This window comes from Nymphaea colorata, chromosome 3 (genome assembly GCF_008831285.2).
Source record: "Nymphaea colorata isolate Beijing-Zhang1983 chromosome 3, ASM883128v2, whole genome shotgun sequence".
In the NCBI taxonomy this organism is placed as follows: Eukaryota; Viridiplantae; Streptophyta; class Magnoliopsida; order Nymphaeales; family Nymphaeaceae; genus Nymphaea; species Nymphaea colorata.
The window spans coordinates 12,163,326-12,180,920 of NC_045140.1; the positions used below are offsets into that span (position 1 = coordinate 12,163,326).

A 17,595-nucleotide genomic window follows, 5' to 3' on the forward strand; every position below is an offset into this window, starting at 1 on the left:
TTATTTAATTTGGCTAGCTAAAACTGGGGCCAAAAATCCGAAACTTGCTTTAGCTAGAGTATCATTGAGTAGCATCTTCCATATCGTAATAAGCCTTATATGGATTTGCTTACTAGGGTTATCGCGTAAGGCTATGAATCGGCCTATATTTTTGTTGTTTTTTATTTTAAAATACGTAAAAAATTAAAGTGTTATGATACAATATACTTTTTGGCTAATATATATGTACAAATCACCACTACAATGGGAAGGCCGTCGCACTGCCTAGGATTATGAACGACAACAAGGATTGCTGTGAGAAAAGCTTGTTGAAAGGGGCGGTAAATGAGAGCCAACTCAAACTCGCTTGATTAAATTCTACTCTAGCTCGACTTGTTTAATAAATTAGTTTATTTTTAATTAAGAAATAGACTCACTTAAATAAACAAATTAGACTCCAGCTCGAGCTGACCCAAGTTCAAGCTAGGTAAGCACCAGCTCGACTTGAGTTCGAGCAAGTAGCAGAGATATGTGGGGTTTTCATGGGGCATGAGCTTCACAGAGCTATTCTGAAACCTTCAATTTATAGTTGGATTTAAGAGAACCTTGTTCACAAGCAGTGAACTCCGATTCACGCACTCACGCTTAACAGCTTGTGATCGGCGGGCGGAAACCCCCAATCAGGGGTTCTTTCCATGCCCACTTCGTTTAGAGACTGATATCCGTGGTAAATTTCATGTTCGATCGGTTTAGAAGTTTTTAGTTCTTTTTTTTTTTTTTTCTTTAAAAAAACCTCTTTCACAGTAGGTAGGGTTTGTTTACGGGTCGGTCGAGTTCAAACTGCGGTAGGCAAGCTCGATCCAACTGATCAGCCTGAATGCCAAGAAGTTCAACTCGATCGAGCTTGGCTCGAGCCAAGGGCGAAGTCAGAAATGGGGTAGTAAATATGTAGTTAAGAACAAAGTCCACTCAAATTCATGGGGTAGTGACCCGTGTCTCTTTAGGGAATTCAATGATCTTCCCAAGTGTGTTTTGGTGCTTACTAGCCACGCTTTCAATAGAATTTGATTTCGGCCTCACATCTTATGTTAATGTCCCAGTCAAGGATCGAAACCATTTCCCATCACTTGTAGTTCCATCCCCACCATGGCATTTTTTGATAAAGATGTGAAAGGGCTTGTTTATCTCCACCTTGTTTGGTCAGACTTGCTAAAGAAATCTTAATCCAATCTATGAACCTGATTATAAATTTGTCATATATGCATGCATGTGGCACAACAGGATTGGCATTGATGGTTATTTATGATAGATAACGGCTGGTGGATGTGTGCTTTAAATGGAAGGTCATCCATGGTTGGTGAAATCTTTTCCAAAATATGATATAGATCAGATATGGTGCCTACCTACTTGCAACCTTAGTAGTGAATGTGACCGAGTTTCGGTAAATTTCCACAAGGTAACCCGTCAGCTGCTGAGTTAGTAAAGTGCATCTGCAATTTTGACTACACTTGTTTTTTTACAGTTCAATCATGACGCTGAACATGAACAAGCCTTAACTTTACCCAACTTAGGCTTTTTCTATTATGGTCACTAAGTTTCACCAAGCACATTAAATCCGTCAGCTGGATCCAGAAGGCATCAAGTCGACAGTCCATGCGCACACACCTGACATGTGACCGGCAGGGGCACCGTGTCAGGAGCGGGTGCTGGCAGGCCGTTGGCGGATCGACATCCTGCCGATTGATTGTGCCTCGTATATTTCACAATAACTCTCGCCCAAACATCATTGTCATTCGTCTACCAAATTAGTTATATGGATGTCAATTGGATATGAATTCATATCAGATTTAGTTTTAAATAAATATCTTATATCCAATGTTCTTACAATTTGAAAATCAGCCTAATTCAGTTTAAAATTTAGATATAGATTTGTATATAAATGTAAAATTTTGATTCAGATTGTGAAAAACAGATTTCAGATTCAAATATGACTTTTCTTTGCTTGTGTTTCGGATTCAGATGTGACTTTTCTTTGTTCGTATTTGAATCTGAATAAATTTGTGTTCACATTCGAATATAAATGTAAATAAAAACCGGATTCCGATTCAAATATAAATATAAATAAAAACCGGATTCCGATCAGAATCAGATTTTGGATTCAGATATGACTTTTTTTTATTAATATTTGAATCCAAATATATGAATATCCAAAAGCAGATATATATCATTTTTGAACCCGATCTACTGGCATCCCTAGATTAGATTAGATTATTGAGAAGCTTACTCACTGAGCAACCTGGTATATGTTCATCCTATTAATTAATTAAGACTCAGGGAAATAAGGACAGAGTCGATGGCTTGGCCGGCAGTCCGTGATTTCCAAGTTGAGAGAAGAGATCTAGGTTAGATCGATTATCAGTTTCAATGAAACCATTGTTTGTTATAAGCAAGATGGTAATTCTTAGTCGAAGCATTGTCTTATTGGATGACTATATATTAATCAACTGGAGAGCTGCATGGTATATGTTGGGTGTGAGCAATGCAAAACTTTTAGTAAGTGCGCAAGATTAAGAGATAATGGCACACTAATTACAGAGGATGTGCCCGTTGATACAGTTAGGGCTGAATTCACAAGGGGAAAATAAATGAGAGAGAAGACACTCACCCATCAGTCCTGGATTAGCCAGTAGAGAACAAGTTAATTTGTAAGAAAAGTGGATCAAATCTCAACCTTTTCATTATGAAAGGTAATATTTTCCTAGTATGAAATGACCTCTTAATTGAAGGAGTGAGCATGAGATTATGAGCTCACATGAAGTTTTCCTTACAAGAAGATCACCTATTTATCAAGTAGACTAGGCCTTAAAGGGTGTTTCATTAAATTAAAAAATTAAGTGAGATTAATTTTCTGGTCTTTGCAGGTAAGATCATCAAGGTTACATTATTCAACTTCGAATCAACTTTAACGAATTCGACTTGACTAGTTCGGCTGATTGAACTAGACTTCATGTGGTTGAATTCAGATTCAGGCCCCGGTTGAGACTATTTTGTAAAACCAATTTCCGAACCAACTAGCGTATGGAATAAGGATCAACATTTATGCGTAATCGAGTTAACTCTTCATTGGATCTTTAATAAGATCTCATATATTTGGATTCAAATTTAATTGTAGAGCTCCTCCTTCCTTCATATCCCACCTTAATTTTTACATCCTCAGCTACTTTCAGCTTAATTCGACCAAGAAAACCTTCAACAACCGGTCAACTACTGAGAAATTCCTTTCCCGCCACCTCCATTAAAAGAAAAGAAAGATGGAGAGTCATGTCAGCCACTTCAAGTCGTAGAGACAGAGAGAGAGAGAGAGAGCCATCTTCCTGCTAATGGCTTCCAGCACCCAGATGATCTTCTTACTCAGCATTGTTGGTGCTCTCATCTCCACGGCGTCTGCATGCTGCAAGTCCGAGAGCTTCCACAACAGGCGCTACGCCCGCTGCACCGACCTCCCCGTCCTCAATTCCTCCCTCCACTGGACTTACTCCTCCGCGGACCACTCACTCGACATCGCCTACAGGGCTCCCCCCTCCGCCCCCGGCGGCTGGGTGGCCTGGGCCATCAACCCCTCACGCCTCGGCATGGTCGGCTCCCAGGCCCTGGTCGCCTACGTCGACCACGGCAAGGTCACCGTCTTCACCACCTCCGTCGACAGCTATGGCCCCTCCATGCGGAAGATGAGCCTCAGCTTCCCCGTCTGGAACCTCGCCGGAGAGACGACGCACGGCGCCGACATTGTCATCTACGCTAAGCTGCGGCTGCCGTGGAAGAACACGACCATCAACCAGGTGTGGCAGAGCGGGACGTCGGTCTCCAACGGGGTGCCGCAGATGCATCCCATGGTCCCCGATCACTTCCGCTCCACCGGCAGACTGAATCTGCTCTCGGGCTGATCACAGCAGCAACGTGACGATGACAATGCAGAGAGAAAAATGGTCTCTGTCCAGCGTTTGTTGTCTAGCTAGATATTTTCTGCTCCTTCGTTTTTTGTGGGAAAGATTATGTGTTCTCAGGAATCTGCTTCGTTTCCCTTGTTTCATCTGTTGGGAATTGTGATCTGTGTTGGGAATGATGTGTTCGCATGTGGGAAAATGACTCCGAACGTTTTCCTTCTAAAAATGAGTTCACGCAGATATTCTAGTTCAATTCGCAGCATAAAAGAGTTTATTGAGTGCATCCCTCAACTTCTTCAAGTGTTTTCCTCTTTTCCTTCAATTTAATTCACCCATGGCTGCCTGCCACTACGGCTCGTTGGTTTGAAACTTTGAATCCCCTCATCTCTACAAACATTTTCACTAACAACGAAGAAAGCTGAAAAGACTAAAATACCCTTAAATCGGGGGAAAAAAAAAAAAGAACAACAATGTGATTTCCCTATAAAGACAAAGTTAGAAAAGTTAAAACAAAAGTTACTTAAAGAAAATCCATAAAAGGAAATGTACCTTCACCAATTAGTGTTAATGGTCGACCACGCACTGCTCATCTCTTGCTCAAAGGTCAATACTTTTGCACTATTTCAAACAAATCGTATTAAGTTTTCTAGTTTGGCTTAATTAGATCCAATTTGTTGAACTCAGATTCATACTCAAATTCCAACTATTTCTTAAAACCAATAATATATCTAAATACCATAAGATTAGACATTTATATGTAACTGGATTAGATATTCAGAATCCAACATTTATATATAATTGAGTACTCAGCCCGATGCTAGTCTTACCATGATAAAATTGAAAAAACATACATTATCATTTCCTATTTAATCCTCTCATGACAGTTTTGTCTTTTCAATTTTTCCCCTCTCATTTTACTGGAGCATGAAATGACTAAAATACCCCTAATCTGTCATGTGAAAAAAAGAAAAAGAAAAGAAAACTGTTCACGTTTGAGGACGGAAGATTAAAAGTGAAAAAAATGTAAAATCTCCAAAATATGTATTTTCTTCTTTCAGAAATAGTTAAAATGTCCCCAGATTCCCTTTGCCGCATACACACTAGGGTGATGCCCTCAACCCGGTCTACTGGACCTCTCCTCCACCGAGTCCATTAAAGAGGACACATAGACTAACTCAGCCCATTCAAACAGTGAGTCGCTTCCTTTATATATAGAGAGGGAAACAGAGGGAAAGCGCCACCTTCCCCTGAAAATGGCTTCCACCATGCAGCTGCTCCTTTCACTCTGCATTGCGTGCGCCATCATCTCCACAGCATCTGCTCGGTGCCAGTCTGAGAGCTTCCGCAACAGGCGCTACGCCCGCTGCATCGACCACCCCGTCCTCGGCTCCTCCCTCCACTGGACCTATTCCCCCTCCGACCACACCCTCGACATCGCCTACAGGGCTGCGCCCCCGCCCCCGGCGGCTGGGTGGCCTGGGCCATCAACCCCGCCCACCTCGGCATGGTCGGGTCTCAGGCCCTCGTCGCCTACGTCGACCGCGGGAAGGTCAACGTCTTCACCACCTCCGTCGACAGCTACAGCCCCTCCATGAGGAGGACGGCCCTCAGCTTCCCCGTCTTGAACCTCGCCGGAGAGACGACTTCCGGCGGCAACATCGTCATTTACGCCAAGCTGCGGCTGCCGGGAAGAGGCACCATCATCAACCAGGTGTGGCAGAGCGGACCGGTCACCAACGGGGTTCTGCATATGCATCCAATGACCGGCGGTCACTTGCAGTCGAGCGGGAGACTGAACCTTCTCTAAGGCTGGGTGGAGCAACGTGACGATCATACGCTCCGGCGGATGTTGTTTTCCTAGTTCTTTCTACTTTTTTTCTTTTGTTGGGAAAGGCTATAGCTGTGTTTTCCTAGGAATCTGCTTCTTTCCCTTGTTTGATCTGTTTGGAATGTTCGTCATCGCATGAATAAAGAGGGAAAATGACTTGGAGCTAGCGTTTTCCTTTCCAAAATGGGTTCATCAAGAGCTAATAAGTATTCGAAGGAGGGGAAAACTTCAGAACCTCCTTTTGTAAAAGCTTTAAGATTTAACCATTGTTGACTTGTAAGCAACTGACGGTGAAAAATTCTCCCCCCACGAACGTTCGGATTTGCTTGTGCGGTGAAAATTAACTAAAGTCAGATTCCTAAATTGTGCACATTTTGTTATTCCAATTTGATAAGCTTCTCTAGCCACCATTGATGTTCTTTTGCTAGATATTGGCTCATAATAGGCCTTCATGCCCTATTTAGTGTATATATTATGATGATTCTCGTTTTGGGGTTGAATTTCCAAACATGTTGGGCCATGTACGCCACCAACCAACCAACCCAAGCTAGTCTCTGTCCATTTTTTGCAATTAAATTTGCTTCCAAGAACTACAATGTACTAAGCTGGATGGGGAACGATTGCCTACTAATTGGAATAAAAACAGCCCTTATTTTCCTTAATCTCCTTGATTTGAGAATAAGGAACTGCTTTGGCTTATGAAGAGTCGACGCTCATGAGGTTTGAACCTTTGACTGCCCGCTTAGTTACATGTCCTAAGGGCAAATTCCGGTGCAAGGCTGCCCGGATTTTGAAAGCTCCCTATCCATTTTATTAGTTGCGCTCATTGAATGCGATTTCTCCACCCAATCAAATCTCTCTCTCTCGATCATGGGTCAGAGTACGGTGTGTATTAACTATGTCATGGGTTCGATTTGGAAGAGGCAATCCTGATAATACCAAGTGTTGATTTGTGTTTAGTGTTACTGTTTTATGGCTAATGTGGCTGAGTCTTAACTCCAACCTCTCTCTCTCTCTGTGTGTGTGTGTGTGAATAGATGGCAGAGAAACCATAAATGGCTGGCTTGCAAGTAGATGATTTGACTCTTCCAAAAGGAGATCACCTATAAGAATTTATGATGGGAATGGTGAATAGTATGGCTTGTATGCTTTCATCAATAAAGATGGGAGACCAATCTCTCAATTGCATGAGAATAATTTAAAGCTTGTGTGAAAGGTGAAAAATAGTCCATCTTTTGGAGACATATTTAGAAGGAACAACTCGGGGATGGCAGCTGGTGTGAAGTTACCACAATTCAAAACAGAAGGGACAGTTAGGTGTTCTTTTGGTGCATACAATTAAAATACCGTCAGTTTACATTGAAATAGAAAACTTTTTGTAAATACAAAAATGAACATTAAAAATACTTAAAAACATTAGAAAGAACATTTCTTCTTAACCAATTACCAAAATATCTCATCTGCTTTTACTACTTATAGAAGTTATGTGTGCAACGGTGCAGGCAACTCACACACAGTTAAGAAAGTGGGACGGGACGAGTAGATGAAGAGTGGAAGACAAATGCACGAGGAGCGAAGCCTACGTCGTCAAAGAGTTGGAAGGGCCGAGGCTGACATGAAGAAGGGACAAGGCAGAGTTGAAAGGACAAGTAATGTTTTTAACTAATGAAGCAACAACGCAGAGATGAAAGGACAAATAATGTTTCTAAATAATGAAGCAAGATATTCTGATCTAGCGAACCAACTACAATTTAACTTGTAGTGAGAAAATATTTGAACGCTAAAGCACATAGAAAGAAGCTTATTAGATAAAAAAGCAAGTTACAAGAAATTGTTCATATTGGTCATGTAGAGTTGTCTCCGCTGAGTTTAAACAAGCTCTTTGGATATTCAAGATGAGCAGATCAGTGAATGCATGGCACGCCAACTTGAACGAATTAATAACAATCTTAATTGCTAAATGTGCACCAACAGCTACTTATAATTAGGGCTGGAAATTAGTGGGTCCAGTCTTACCAGTTTTTATTGTGTCAGATCCAATTGAGTCTCCAATCTACTTGATAACTGCTATTTATTAGGGTTGGAGATGAGTCCAATCTTGCCTTTTATTGTATCCGATTCCAGTCTTCCAATGCAGTGGGCAAAGTCCTTCCTGCTGTCCAAATTTGAGTAAAATATTCACCGATAGGTAAGCGTATATCTTGTCGGCAGGTAGCCTAAAAAGTCGGGCCAATACAAGCCGATATATTAACCAATATATTAACGAAAAGCAATTTAAAAGTTTAAAATGCTTTTTCTAAGGCCGATGTGGACCGCCTGGAATATGTCGCCGATGTATTTCGGTCTTCTTGCGAAAATGGAGATTTATAAACTTGCATTTGGCGGCTCCTCTCCCATATCCAACCCATTAGTTTCAATCGCAACTAATTCAGCAGTAATTTGAGATTTTGAATATCTTCATTACTAGAAGACAATATGCGAGATGTCAAATCTAAAATAAAAAAAAGGTTGATAGTCAATTAAGAAGAGGCAGTCGCCTAAAGACAAAGGACATATATTGTCAAGAGGGATAGCCGCTGAGAGGGGGGTTAAATTGCTAACTAATCTTAGCATGGATTTTTCATTAAATCTAAGTGTGGGTCATATTTAGTAGACACAAACAACTTTTTAAAAAAAAATAGTAAATTTTTAAAATTCAAAAATTTTAGATAAAATAAGTAAAAAACTAATAACATAAAACCCAGGCTCTGGTCTAAGGCTCTTACTGAGCAAAAGCCAGGCCGCTTGACGTAGGTTCAAGCTGTGTTTGGAGAAAGATGCATAGGCCCGAACCAATGAAGCCCGATCTTGATTGATGCCTTAAATTTCAATCTTAAATGGGTCGTCTGAAAGTGGGGCCTATCCCCAGTGGGTTGGTGGACTTTGTGGAGGCATCTTCTTTTATGGATTTATGGTTGGAGAGAAAGAGAGTTAGATCTGGTTTCAACGCTGAAGATTTATCCATATTAATGAGGACCAAACTTTTCCGTGGCCAATTAATGGCAATGGCATCGGCGCATGCTTTTACCAGGAGCAACTTGTGACCTCTATGGGATCTATCATATCACTTTAAGAGAGGCAAGGTTCATAAAGTTACGTCACTCCTGCGCGCCGCACCTAAAGGTGGAGACCCGCCTTAAAGAAATCTCATAAAGTTCATAAGATAATAAAAGTCGTGCAGTAATCTCTCTTTCTCTTTCTTTCTCTCTTTCTTTCTCTGTGTTCTTGGTGGTGGCAGTTAGCAACTGAACATTTTTTCATCACCCAATTCATTAGTTCAAAATTCGACCTGTCTTTCCCTAGCGTCTGGCATAGTTCTATCTCTCACACCTCCTCCTCTTACTTTTGGTCCGACATGCTTTCTGTCCTTCCTCTTTTCCTCCACCTTGCTGACCTCTCATCGTTCACGTTCCCATCCTAACACATTTCACCTACCCGTGAGTTCACTTTTTCTTCTTGTTACCTGACCTCCTTTGGTCCTTCTGTCGCGTCACTTCCCTCCGGTCTCTTTGGTCTCTTGGCTCATCTCCTCGTGCCATTGCTTTTGTCTGGCTTCTTATTACTGGTCATATCAACACTTTTGATCACTTACAGCGCCTTGGCATCTGTTTGGCTAACCAGTGTCTCATTTTTTCTCTAGTGTTTTTGCTTCTACTTGTCATTTCCTTGTTAGTAATCTTCCAAACCCACCATCCATTCGTCTTCTCTTCCTCTTTTGTCCTTTCCCCCACCTGATTGCTTCCTGGAGTCATGTCTGGAAGTCGTGGCTCATTTCAGTTTGGTGGCGCATTTGGGTGGAGCGCAACAACAAGGTCTTCAGGGGCATTTCTCTTCACCAGATTCTGTAGCTCGTCTTGTGCAAGGGGATATCCAGTTCGCCATTCGGTTATAGCGCCGCCCCCTGACTGCGGTTGGGTGACTGTGCCGCTTCGTCTTTCCTATTTTTCTGTGCATTGTATTGTATATTTGTTTTTCCTGCTTGTGTTTTTTGCGGTATGTTTTTTTTTGCGGATTGTTTTTGTATTTAGGGAATCTCTTGTCTCCAAATTTTGTTATATATTTTCATTTTATCGGCTCTCTCTCTCTCTATATATATATATATATATATATATATATATATATATTACTTTCATAAGCTCGAGGCTCTCATGAGTGATAGTACGGAATCTCTCTTTCTCTTTCTCTCTCTCTTTCTATATATATATATATATATATATTGCTTTCATAAGCTCAAGGCTGTCATGAGTGACAGTACGGAAACTATGCAACCCTAATATATGTACTAGAGAAAATTAATGGTACACTATAATATAATGTTCACATGAATATGCCCTCATCTTTAGAGATTAATGGAACAATCTGTCCAAATTACCAAATGGCCACTTAGAAATGTGTTTGAGCCATTTAAAAAGGAAGATTTATAAAGTGCTTTACTTACTTTTTTTTTCTTTTATATATCAGTGTCTTTTTAAAGTTTGAAATTTAAAGTGACATTAATGCCCAAAAATTTCTGGCTCTGTCACTTAGATAAATAAACTTGTAAAATAAGATTTTTTTTTTCTTTTTTTTGGGTTTTCAATCTCAAATAACTCCTGATTTTGATACAGTCCAAGTCTCGCATATCTAATGTTTTGACAGTATATAGTACTGGCCTTTGGGATACTGTTTATGAAACTTAGAAACACGTCAAGCTAGCTACCATTGACTTTTGGAGAGAGGAGAGAGAGAGGCAATATTATGGAAAGTATTTAAGATAGCCAGGCATCTCACCTCCCTCACAAGAAAAATTGATCAAGGAGCTTACCTCACCAAGAAACCACAAATTAAAATTAACGGCAAGTTGGACCCAATTTCCATTAATTGTTGAGGGGACTTTGCCAGTGACGTCCTCTCACCCTCGCTTTGTTCTCAGTAACAATGTCGCTGAAGCTATCATTAATCGATCTAATCAACAAGTAATTTTACGTCCGACACCTTTTCATGTCTTATTAGGAAATCTAGTTTGGTAGCGACGTCAACAAATCCGATTTAGACCTGACATATGAGTCAACTGCTTTAAAAAAAATTAGATATGAAAAAGCTTTGATGTTCGATTGAGAAATCAGATGAGATTCAGATTATACATATTGATTATACATATTCAAGTAAATATCAAACCGAATTTGGATACGGTTCAGACCTAACTTTTAAATGAATATCCTATATCCAATGTCCATATATTTTAAAAGGTATACCTTTATAACACAGCCTAGATTCAGTTTAAAAGTCAGATGCGGATGTGAATAAAAAAAGAACGGCTTCTATTGGATTCATATCGTAAATTCACATTTGAATTTGGGTTTGGATATAGATTTTTTTCTTCATTCATACTTGAATTTGAATTTGGAGTACATCCAATTCAATTGTGATCCATCGCATCCTTATTGTTTGGTCAAACATTTTTGACACAGATGACTTCACGTTTCCTCTTTGTAGGATTTTGGCAGTTTTTTGTGAGAGACCACTTGAACTCAACTGATGATGTTTTTTGTAAATTTTGCTAATGGGTGGCTAAGTTTTTGTTTTTGTTTTTTTGGGTATGGGGTCTTGGTGGCTTGTATCTATGTGAAGGGACACATTTTTGAGAAGATCTGCTTATTTATCTCAGATCTTGCCTTCTCTGTATGCACCATTTGTTGTTTTAATAAAGGCAGTGATTTTTACTTCAATCAAGCATGAACTTTGTTCCATTCCTCAATTTTTAATATTTTGTTCATTTCATGTCTCATAACATTGCAAAGCAAGATAAACGGATCATGTAATTTTAAATTTTGGTGGAGCTGTGTGATTAAAATAAAAGGCATTTAGTAAATTGGGACCAAGTTTTTCTCTTTTTTGGAAGGAACAGGAAGATATCCCACTGTCCAGTGTCCCCTATCTCCCTATGTCCCAAAAACCTATATTGGTAGTTGGGCATTCCCTCCACACCAGTGAAAAGTGTTGCCCTAATAGTCGAATAGTGGCACTTAATTAGCATGACATACGGACCCAGTTCATGGAACTCTTTGTTGTCTGTCTCGGTTACCATTCCCAGTCTACGGATCAAAGGATACCAATGATGAGTTGGGTACCAACATCATCTACTGGGTTATCGGTTAAACGATGTATGTCATTTTTTGTTAGCTCTCGGTACCGCTTTGTTTCCTAAGAGGCCATTTGGCAACGGTAACAAACCAAAGAGGCTCACCAAATATTATAACACATTGTTTCATCTCAATATCTCAACAGGAAAGAATAACTACTGTTTTCGTTGCTAAAAGACTGCTTGCATAGGAAATTGAGGTCTACCTCCAAGAGCCAAAATTGTATTTTGGCTAATCATACAAGGGAATACACAAACTCCTGACAGTTTGAAAAGTGTGGGGTTTCCAGCTTCCCAGAAGTTGTGTGTTTTGTGGCAGCAACAAAGAGACCATCGACCTTTGCCTTGGTATTGTCAATTTTCTGCAAAATCTCTACCAAACAAAATGGCAAATCACCTCTACTGGTACTCGTAAGTTCTAGTTGGTCCATGTGTACATCCCTACCAGCTGCATCCCGTTCTTCTTGACAATGCTGATATTCTCTCTCTCTCTCTCTCTCGCATGAACAAAATGGTGAGATTCGTGACTTTGCTTATAGGTCGCAGGCTGTTCACAGGGCTAAGATCGCAATGGGTTGGATTCACAGCAACTAAATAACAAATACGTTGACACTGTATATAGTTTTTCTTTTTGTGTTTAAACCATCACTTATGTTGAGAGACATTGTTTATCTGATATGGTTGAAATAACAATAACGTCTAACCAGATCCAAACCCATTTGAGAAGAGCATGATCCACGTAAAAGGTTTACTTGGTACTGGAACATTGCTGTTCAACCCAAGCTCAAGCTGCATGGTAAGTCTGACCAATAGATCCAATTTGACATGCAAAGGGAAGACCTTGTCCTAGAAGCTGATTGGGAGTCGGATCCAACCTTTACCAAATTTGACTAATCAGATTTTGTGTTCTTAGAATTTGGATACGAACTTGGGCTCGGAGATCAAGTTAAACATTTTCTAGTCCGATCTGATCATACGATATATCCATACATCGTCATTCTAAAGAACCAACGTCCCGTATTAGACGTGTATTATGCGAGCTTAAGCTGAATGAAGACGGAGCCCAGTTGACTGGGCTCGTGGCGCATCTTTGGCAGCACCAACTAGTGGCTTATTGGAGAAAGGAGATTCCCTTGCATCATTGGTTTCTTCGATCTTTTCAGAAACAGCGGGAGCTTGGGGGATGAAATGAAAAGGAGCTCCTTCTTCTAAGGGCAGTGGGGAAACCAATGGCAGGCGTCCTTAGTTGCCGGAGCTTGGTCGGAAATTTTCGTTGGGACTTTGAATTTCTTCCGGACACGCAAATTCGGACACCATCGTTGTCTCAGATTCGCATTTCAAGACTCCATCCTTCTCCAAGAGTCGCAGTATGCAGGAAGGAGTCGGCGGATTTCGTGGGAAGGAGGAGCTCAAGCGAGGTGATCGAATCTTTCACCTTGTTGATCTCTTCTCTTTGATTCTGGTAGTGACTTTTGTTGTATATGGTGATGGTTGGATTATTTGTCGTTACCCTCGAGGTGCCCAAAGAGTACACTCGCCTTGGTAAATGGTAAAGGATTCTGTTTATGACAAGGAAAGTAAAGAGATTGGTTACCGATTAGATTGCTGATTACATGCCCAAATTAGTGTGCGTGTGAGTTGTACTCCTGTTTGACCTTCCATTGGTAAGATGCCATTGGAGAGTCATCCTTTCAGCAAGCCTCTGCCTCACTTTTGTATGATCTTAATGTGCAGTTGGATCGTAACAATATAATCTTTGATCTTGATTCATCTGGCGTATATGTTGATAAATCATTTTGAGATTTAGTATCTTTTTTTAATTTTGTGTTGTCATTTTCTGGTTTTATGAGCTTAAATTGTCAGCTCTCTTAAGGTATCGGAACTTCAAGGGTGTCCTGCCTCCTAAGAGGAATTCGATGTTCCTTGATAACATAGTCATCTCGTGTTCAAATCCTCATAAATAAGTGATTACTGTGCATTATCTTGAGAAGGTTTTCATAGAAACACGCCAACAGCCTTATCTTGGTAGTTGGTAGTCAAGAGCACGCTAAGCCCTAAGCAGCTACCCAGCCTAAGTTCCTGTATAGGAGCTGCTCAATCCTTTTGAAATGTCCGCTGCTTAGACCTGCTTAGTGCTTTTGATTACTAAGTTGAGACTTAAACTGCCCCCATCATCTGCTTGATTTATTGGGTTTGAGTTACTAGACGTGCTGATAGAAAAAAAACTTGTGGGTAGAAATCGTCCTATATACTGGCTTTGCCATAGTTGATGTTTACTTTGAAAAGGAGATGTAATTTCTTCTACATTGGTTACTTGATTGGGCTAGTTTACAGACGCTTCACTGCAACTGTTTGACCATTTGCCTTCTGACGCTGAACCGAATGATTTCTAGCTACCTGACATGGATGACTTGGAACGAGTATTATGAGTAACGGAGATGGCTGTCTAGAGCTTTTTCTTTATTCCATCCAACGTTGATCACGTCCCACCATGTGTTCTGCTCATGAATCGTTATTTGCTGTATTCCTTTCTGTTGTCATGGATTTGTCGTGTTTCCATAGCCAAAGAGGTAGAGATGTGCTACTGAACGCGGCTGTTGGATCATAGGCATGCGTTTTCCACATATCTGGCGTCTGCAGGTAATGGTAATATTTGGTACCTGATCAAAGATATTGCTGGCATTTGCTTGGCGCTTCTTAAGCTTGTCAGGCCTCCTTGTTCTTCCAAATCTGCAACTAGGTCATTTCGATCTATGTAAACTGATCTATTTGGAAAATGGTTGCGCATGCAACTGATGCTATGTCTATAACTGAAGAAGCTTATAGCTCAGAAGTGAGAAAGTTTTCTGTACGAAATAGAAGGTTGTACATATATGATTCTAGATTCTTGTATGATTTCTTTCATATTTTTTTAACATTGTACGAAGAAAAAAAAAAAAGAAAAATTGAGCCTATGGTTATAAGTAAATTATTAATGACAGATGAAGATCCTATATCTAACTGTTCGACCTTCACTCTGGCGTGTGCTGCATACAGGTTGGTAAGGAAATTCAGAAATGCTATGAACTCATAAACAGGCTCGGAAGAGGGGTTGTTTATCTTGGTTCTTCAAGGATAGATCCATGCCACCCACATTACATCCAGGCATTTGAGTTGGGAAGAGAGGTAAGTTAAGCATATCTGATGTTCATACTATATTTTTCTCATTCTCAGGTTTTGAAATTTACAGTAATTGAAATTTTCAAAACCTGAAATCTGAAGCTAATTTCTAATGGAAAGAGACTGAAGAAAGATGGACAATAAAGCATCATCTTTGATTCCATTACCTTTTTTATATTCTACCTATAGAAATTTCATTTGCCACATCTTCATGAATAAACCTTCACATGATATGGGTCATTATGATGGTGCTAACATGACCACATGTGCTTCGTGCACTTCGAAAGATGAATCAACTAAAGGCCTTCAAGTTAAAAGGAAATCAAGAGTCAACGCCCGGCTCAGGTCTTCTTTGTTGCAAGGCTAACACATTGGTGAGGCTTTCCTGACGGGCAAGGACAATGGGGATTTACATTGGAGAAATCTGTGATTATTCTCTCATGTGTTACACAACAAAATAATTAATGTGGTGTATGTTACTGTTCTGTATTATAGTTAACTTCCAGTTTTGTCTAATTAACCAGTATGTCAGTAAACCAAGATTTTTCTTTGTCAAGCATTATTCGTTTGTTCCCAGTTATGTATGTTAATAATTGCTCAGCTGGCACATGTAGATCAGCCATCTGCTTGTAGGATAACTGAAAAGATCCTTCTACAAGCTTCTTACCTGCTGAGAGAGTCCTCTTTCTTAAAAGGATATAATATGGCTTGCTCTAAATATGTGCACTTGCTAATCAGTGTTCACACGCTGATATCACCTAGAATGCCTCCTAAGCATCTGCCTAGCGCATGTATCTTTCCAATGCAGTTGAAGCTGCTGCGTTGATATTTGTTCCCTTTGTAGATAGCAAAGCTATTGGACTGCACAACATGGACAGGAGCAGGGCCTGGGCTAATGGATGCAGCAATTAAAGGTGCTCTTGAGGCAGGAAAACCTGTTGGTGGCCTAAAGATAGGAAGGGAGGCTACTGAATGGATTGCCTCAAGTATCCATCCTTACCTTCCTTCTGAAACATATTTAACTTGCAGGTAAGCTTCCAGACAGAGTGCTATATTTTTTCCTTTTATCATCTCTTCTGTTGTTTCACTTATATGATAACTATTCTTGCTCATGATGCAAAACGAAAGCCTGATTTGAAACCAATAATGCAGATTTTTCTCTGCACGGAAGCATGGCCTCGTGGATGCTGCTGTTAGGAACTGTGATTCTGACAGAACAGCTATAGTTGCTTTCCCTGGTGGAGTGGGCACCCTAGATGAGATATTTGAGATATTGGCATTGATTCAGCTAAAGAGGATAGGATCTAAATTTCCGGTTCCTTTTCTTTTGATGAATTATGATTCTTTCTACTCGAGGCTTTTGGACTTCCTTGATGACTGTGAACATTATGGTGCCCTCTCCAGAGGAGAGCTTGCATCAATATGGAAGATTTGTAGTGATAACCATGAAGCTCTTGCTTACTTGGCTGAATTTTATGGCCTCTCATCAAATTTAGATTATATGCTAAATTAGCAAGAACATACATGAATAATTTTCCAAAGGAGAATATACTATGTGAATGCACAAAGGGCAATTATTGTCAGGCGAATCTCTCTGATCCAATCAAGGATTCAAGAAGGAAACGCAGTCTCAGGAAGAAAAGGTGGTGTCCTCTTGCTCCAGTTTTCTGACTTGCCTAATGTCCGTGGTCATGTCTGTCGTCATAAGCTTATGTATTGTTCAGACTTCTTTCATTTATAAACTCTCCTGCATTCGGTTGGTTGACATACGTTAATGGTTTTGAACTTGTTTTTCCTTTCCAAATAGCTTAGAGAAGAAGAATAATTATGTAAGGAAAATAGCGCTCTGGAAAGATGATGAATTTTCTTCATCAACATCTCAAATTTCATATCAAATTTCTTTGTAAACTTCGGCAAGATGATGTAAAAAGAAACGGAGATTCAGCGCAAGTGGTTGTCCTCGTTCTTCTGTTAACCATGATATATGCTGGCCAGGAATGACTTATCATAAGGGATTTGATATTGCGCCTTTCCTACACTCAAATGCATTGCAGGTTGGTTTTGCTTTTTCTAGTAGAATTTAAATCTTATCCGGATCTTCTGATTTCCAGATTCAAATCCATCTCCCAATTGCACCGAATTCAACTTGTCTGATATGATGAGAGCCCGAGTTGAGCTGATTCCAACCCATTAGCATGCCTAAAGTAATTGAAGTACTTAGTGCACAATATGTGCCTGGCAGCATATCAACCTAATAGGCTAATCAATGAGGCAATCAAAGGAACAAAACATGTAAGCAGTTCAGAAATGTTCAGAAATTTGCTTACTCAACAGTTCTGCAAGCACAATATCGAAATTTCATTGTCTTCATCAATGGGAAGCCGATACAAGAAAGAGGGCCGGGGCTTGTAAAGCAGTGGCTGCTTTCAAACCACTACTACAAGAGATACATTCACTTGGGTAGGGGACGTAGGTCAACTTAAGACCTTCTCAGTTTGAAGGCCAGTTCATAACGGGGCGCATCT

General features: G+C 40.2%; 2 protein-coding genes across 2 annotated transcripts; both read left to right on the forward strand.

The window, feature by feature from the left end:
* The first annotated feature begins 3,298 nt into the window (after window positions 1–3,298).
* Window positions 3,299–5,917, forward strand: LOC116250317 (auxin-induced in root cultures protein 12-like). Its single transcript, XM_031623950.2, has 2 exons — window positions 3,299–3,920; window positions 5,263–5,917. The coding sequence occupies exons 1-2, from the start codon at window positions 3,360–3,362 to the stop codon at window positions 5,728–5,730; spliced, it is 1,029 nt and encodes a 342-aa protein (XP_031479810.1). The 5' UTR covers window positions 3,299–3,359; the 3' UTR covers window positions 5,731–5,917.
* Window positions 5,918–13,026: 7,109 nt separating this feature from the next.
* LOC116250600 (probable cytokinin riboside 5'-monophosphate phosphoribohydrolase LOGL10) lies at window positions 13,027–16,839 on the forward strand. The gene is made up of 4 exons (XM_031624352.2): window positions 13,027–13,329; window positions 14,948–15,076; window positions 15,915–16,099; window positions 16,223–16,839. Exons 1-4 carry the CDS (start codon window positions 13,141–13,143, stop codon window positions 16,581–16,583), a joined length of 864 nt encoding a protein of 287 aa, XP_031480212.1. The 5' UTR covers window positions 13,027–13,140; the 3' UTR covers window positions 16,584–16,839.
* The last annotated feature ends 756 nt before the right edge of the window (window positions 16,840–17,595 follow it).

Coding starts and splice junctions, on each gene's coding strand:
- LOC116250600 (XM_031624352.2), top strand. CDS start 13,141: ATGGCAGGCGTCCTTAGTTGCCGGAGCTTGGTCGGAAATTTTCGTTGG. Junction 13,330..14,947: donor GAAGGAGGAGCTCAAGCGAG/GTGATCGAATCT, acceptor TGCTGCATACAG/GTTGGTAAGGAAATTCAGAA. Junction 15,077..15,914: donor CATTTGAGTTGGGAAGAGAG/GTAAGTTAAGCA, acceptor TTCCCTTTGTAG/ATAGCAAAGCTATTGGACTG.
- LOC116250317 (XM_031623950.2), top strand. CDS start 3,360: ATGGCTTCCAGCACCCAGATGATCTTCTTACTCAGCATTGTTGGTGCT. Junction 3,921..5,262: donor GACTGAATCTGCTCTCGGGC/TGATCACAGCAG, acceptor CCAGTCTGAGAG/CTTCCGCAACAGGCGCTACG.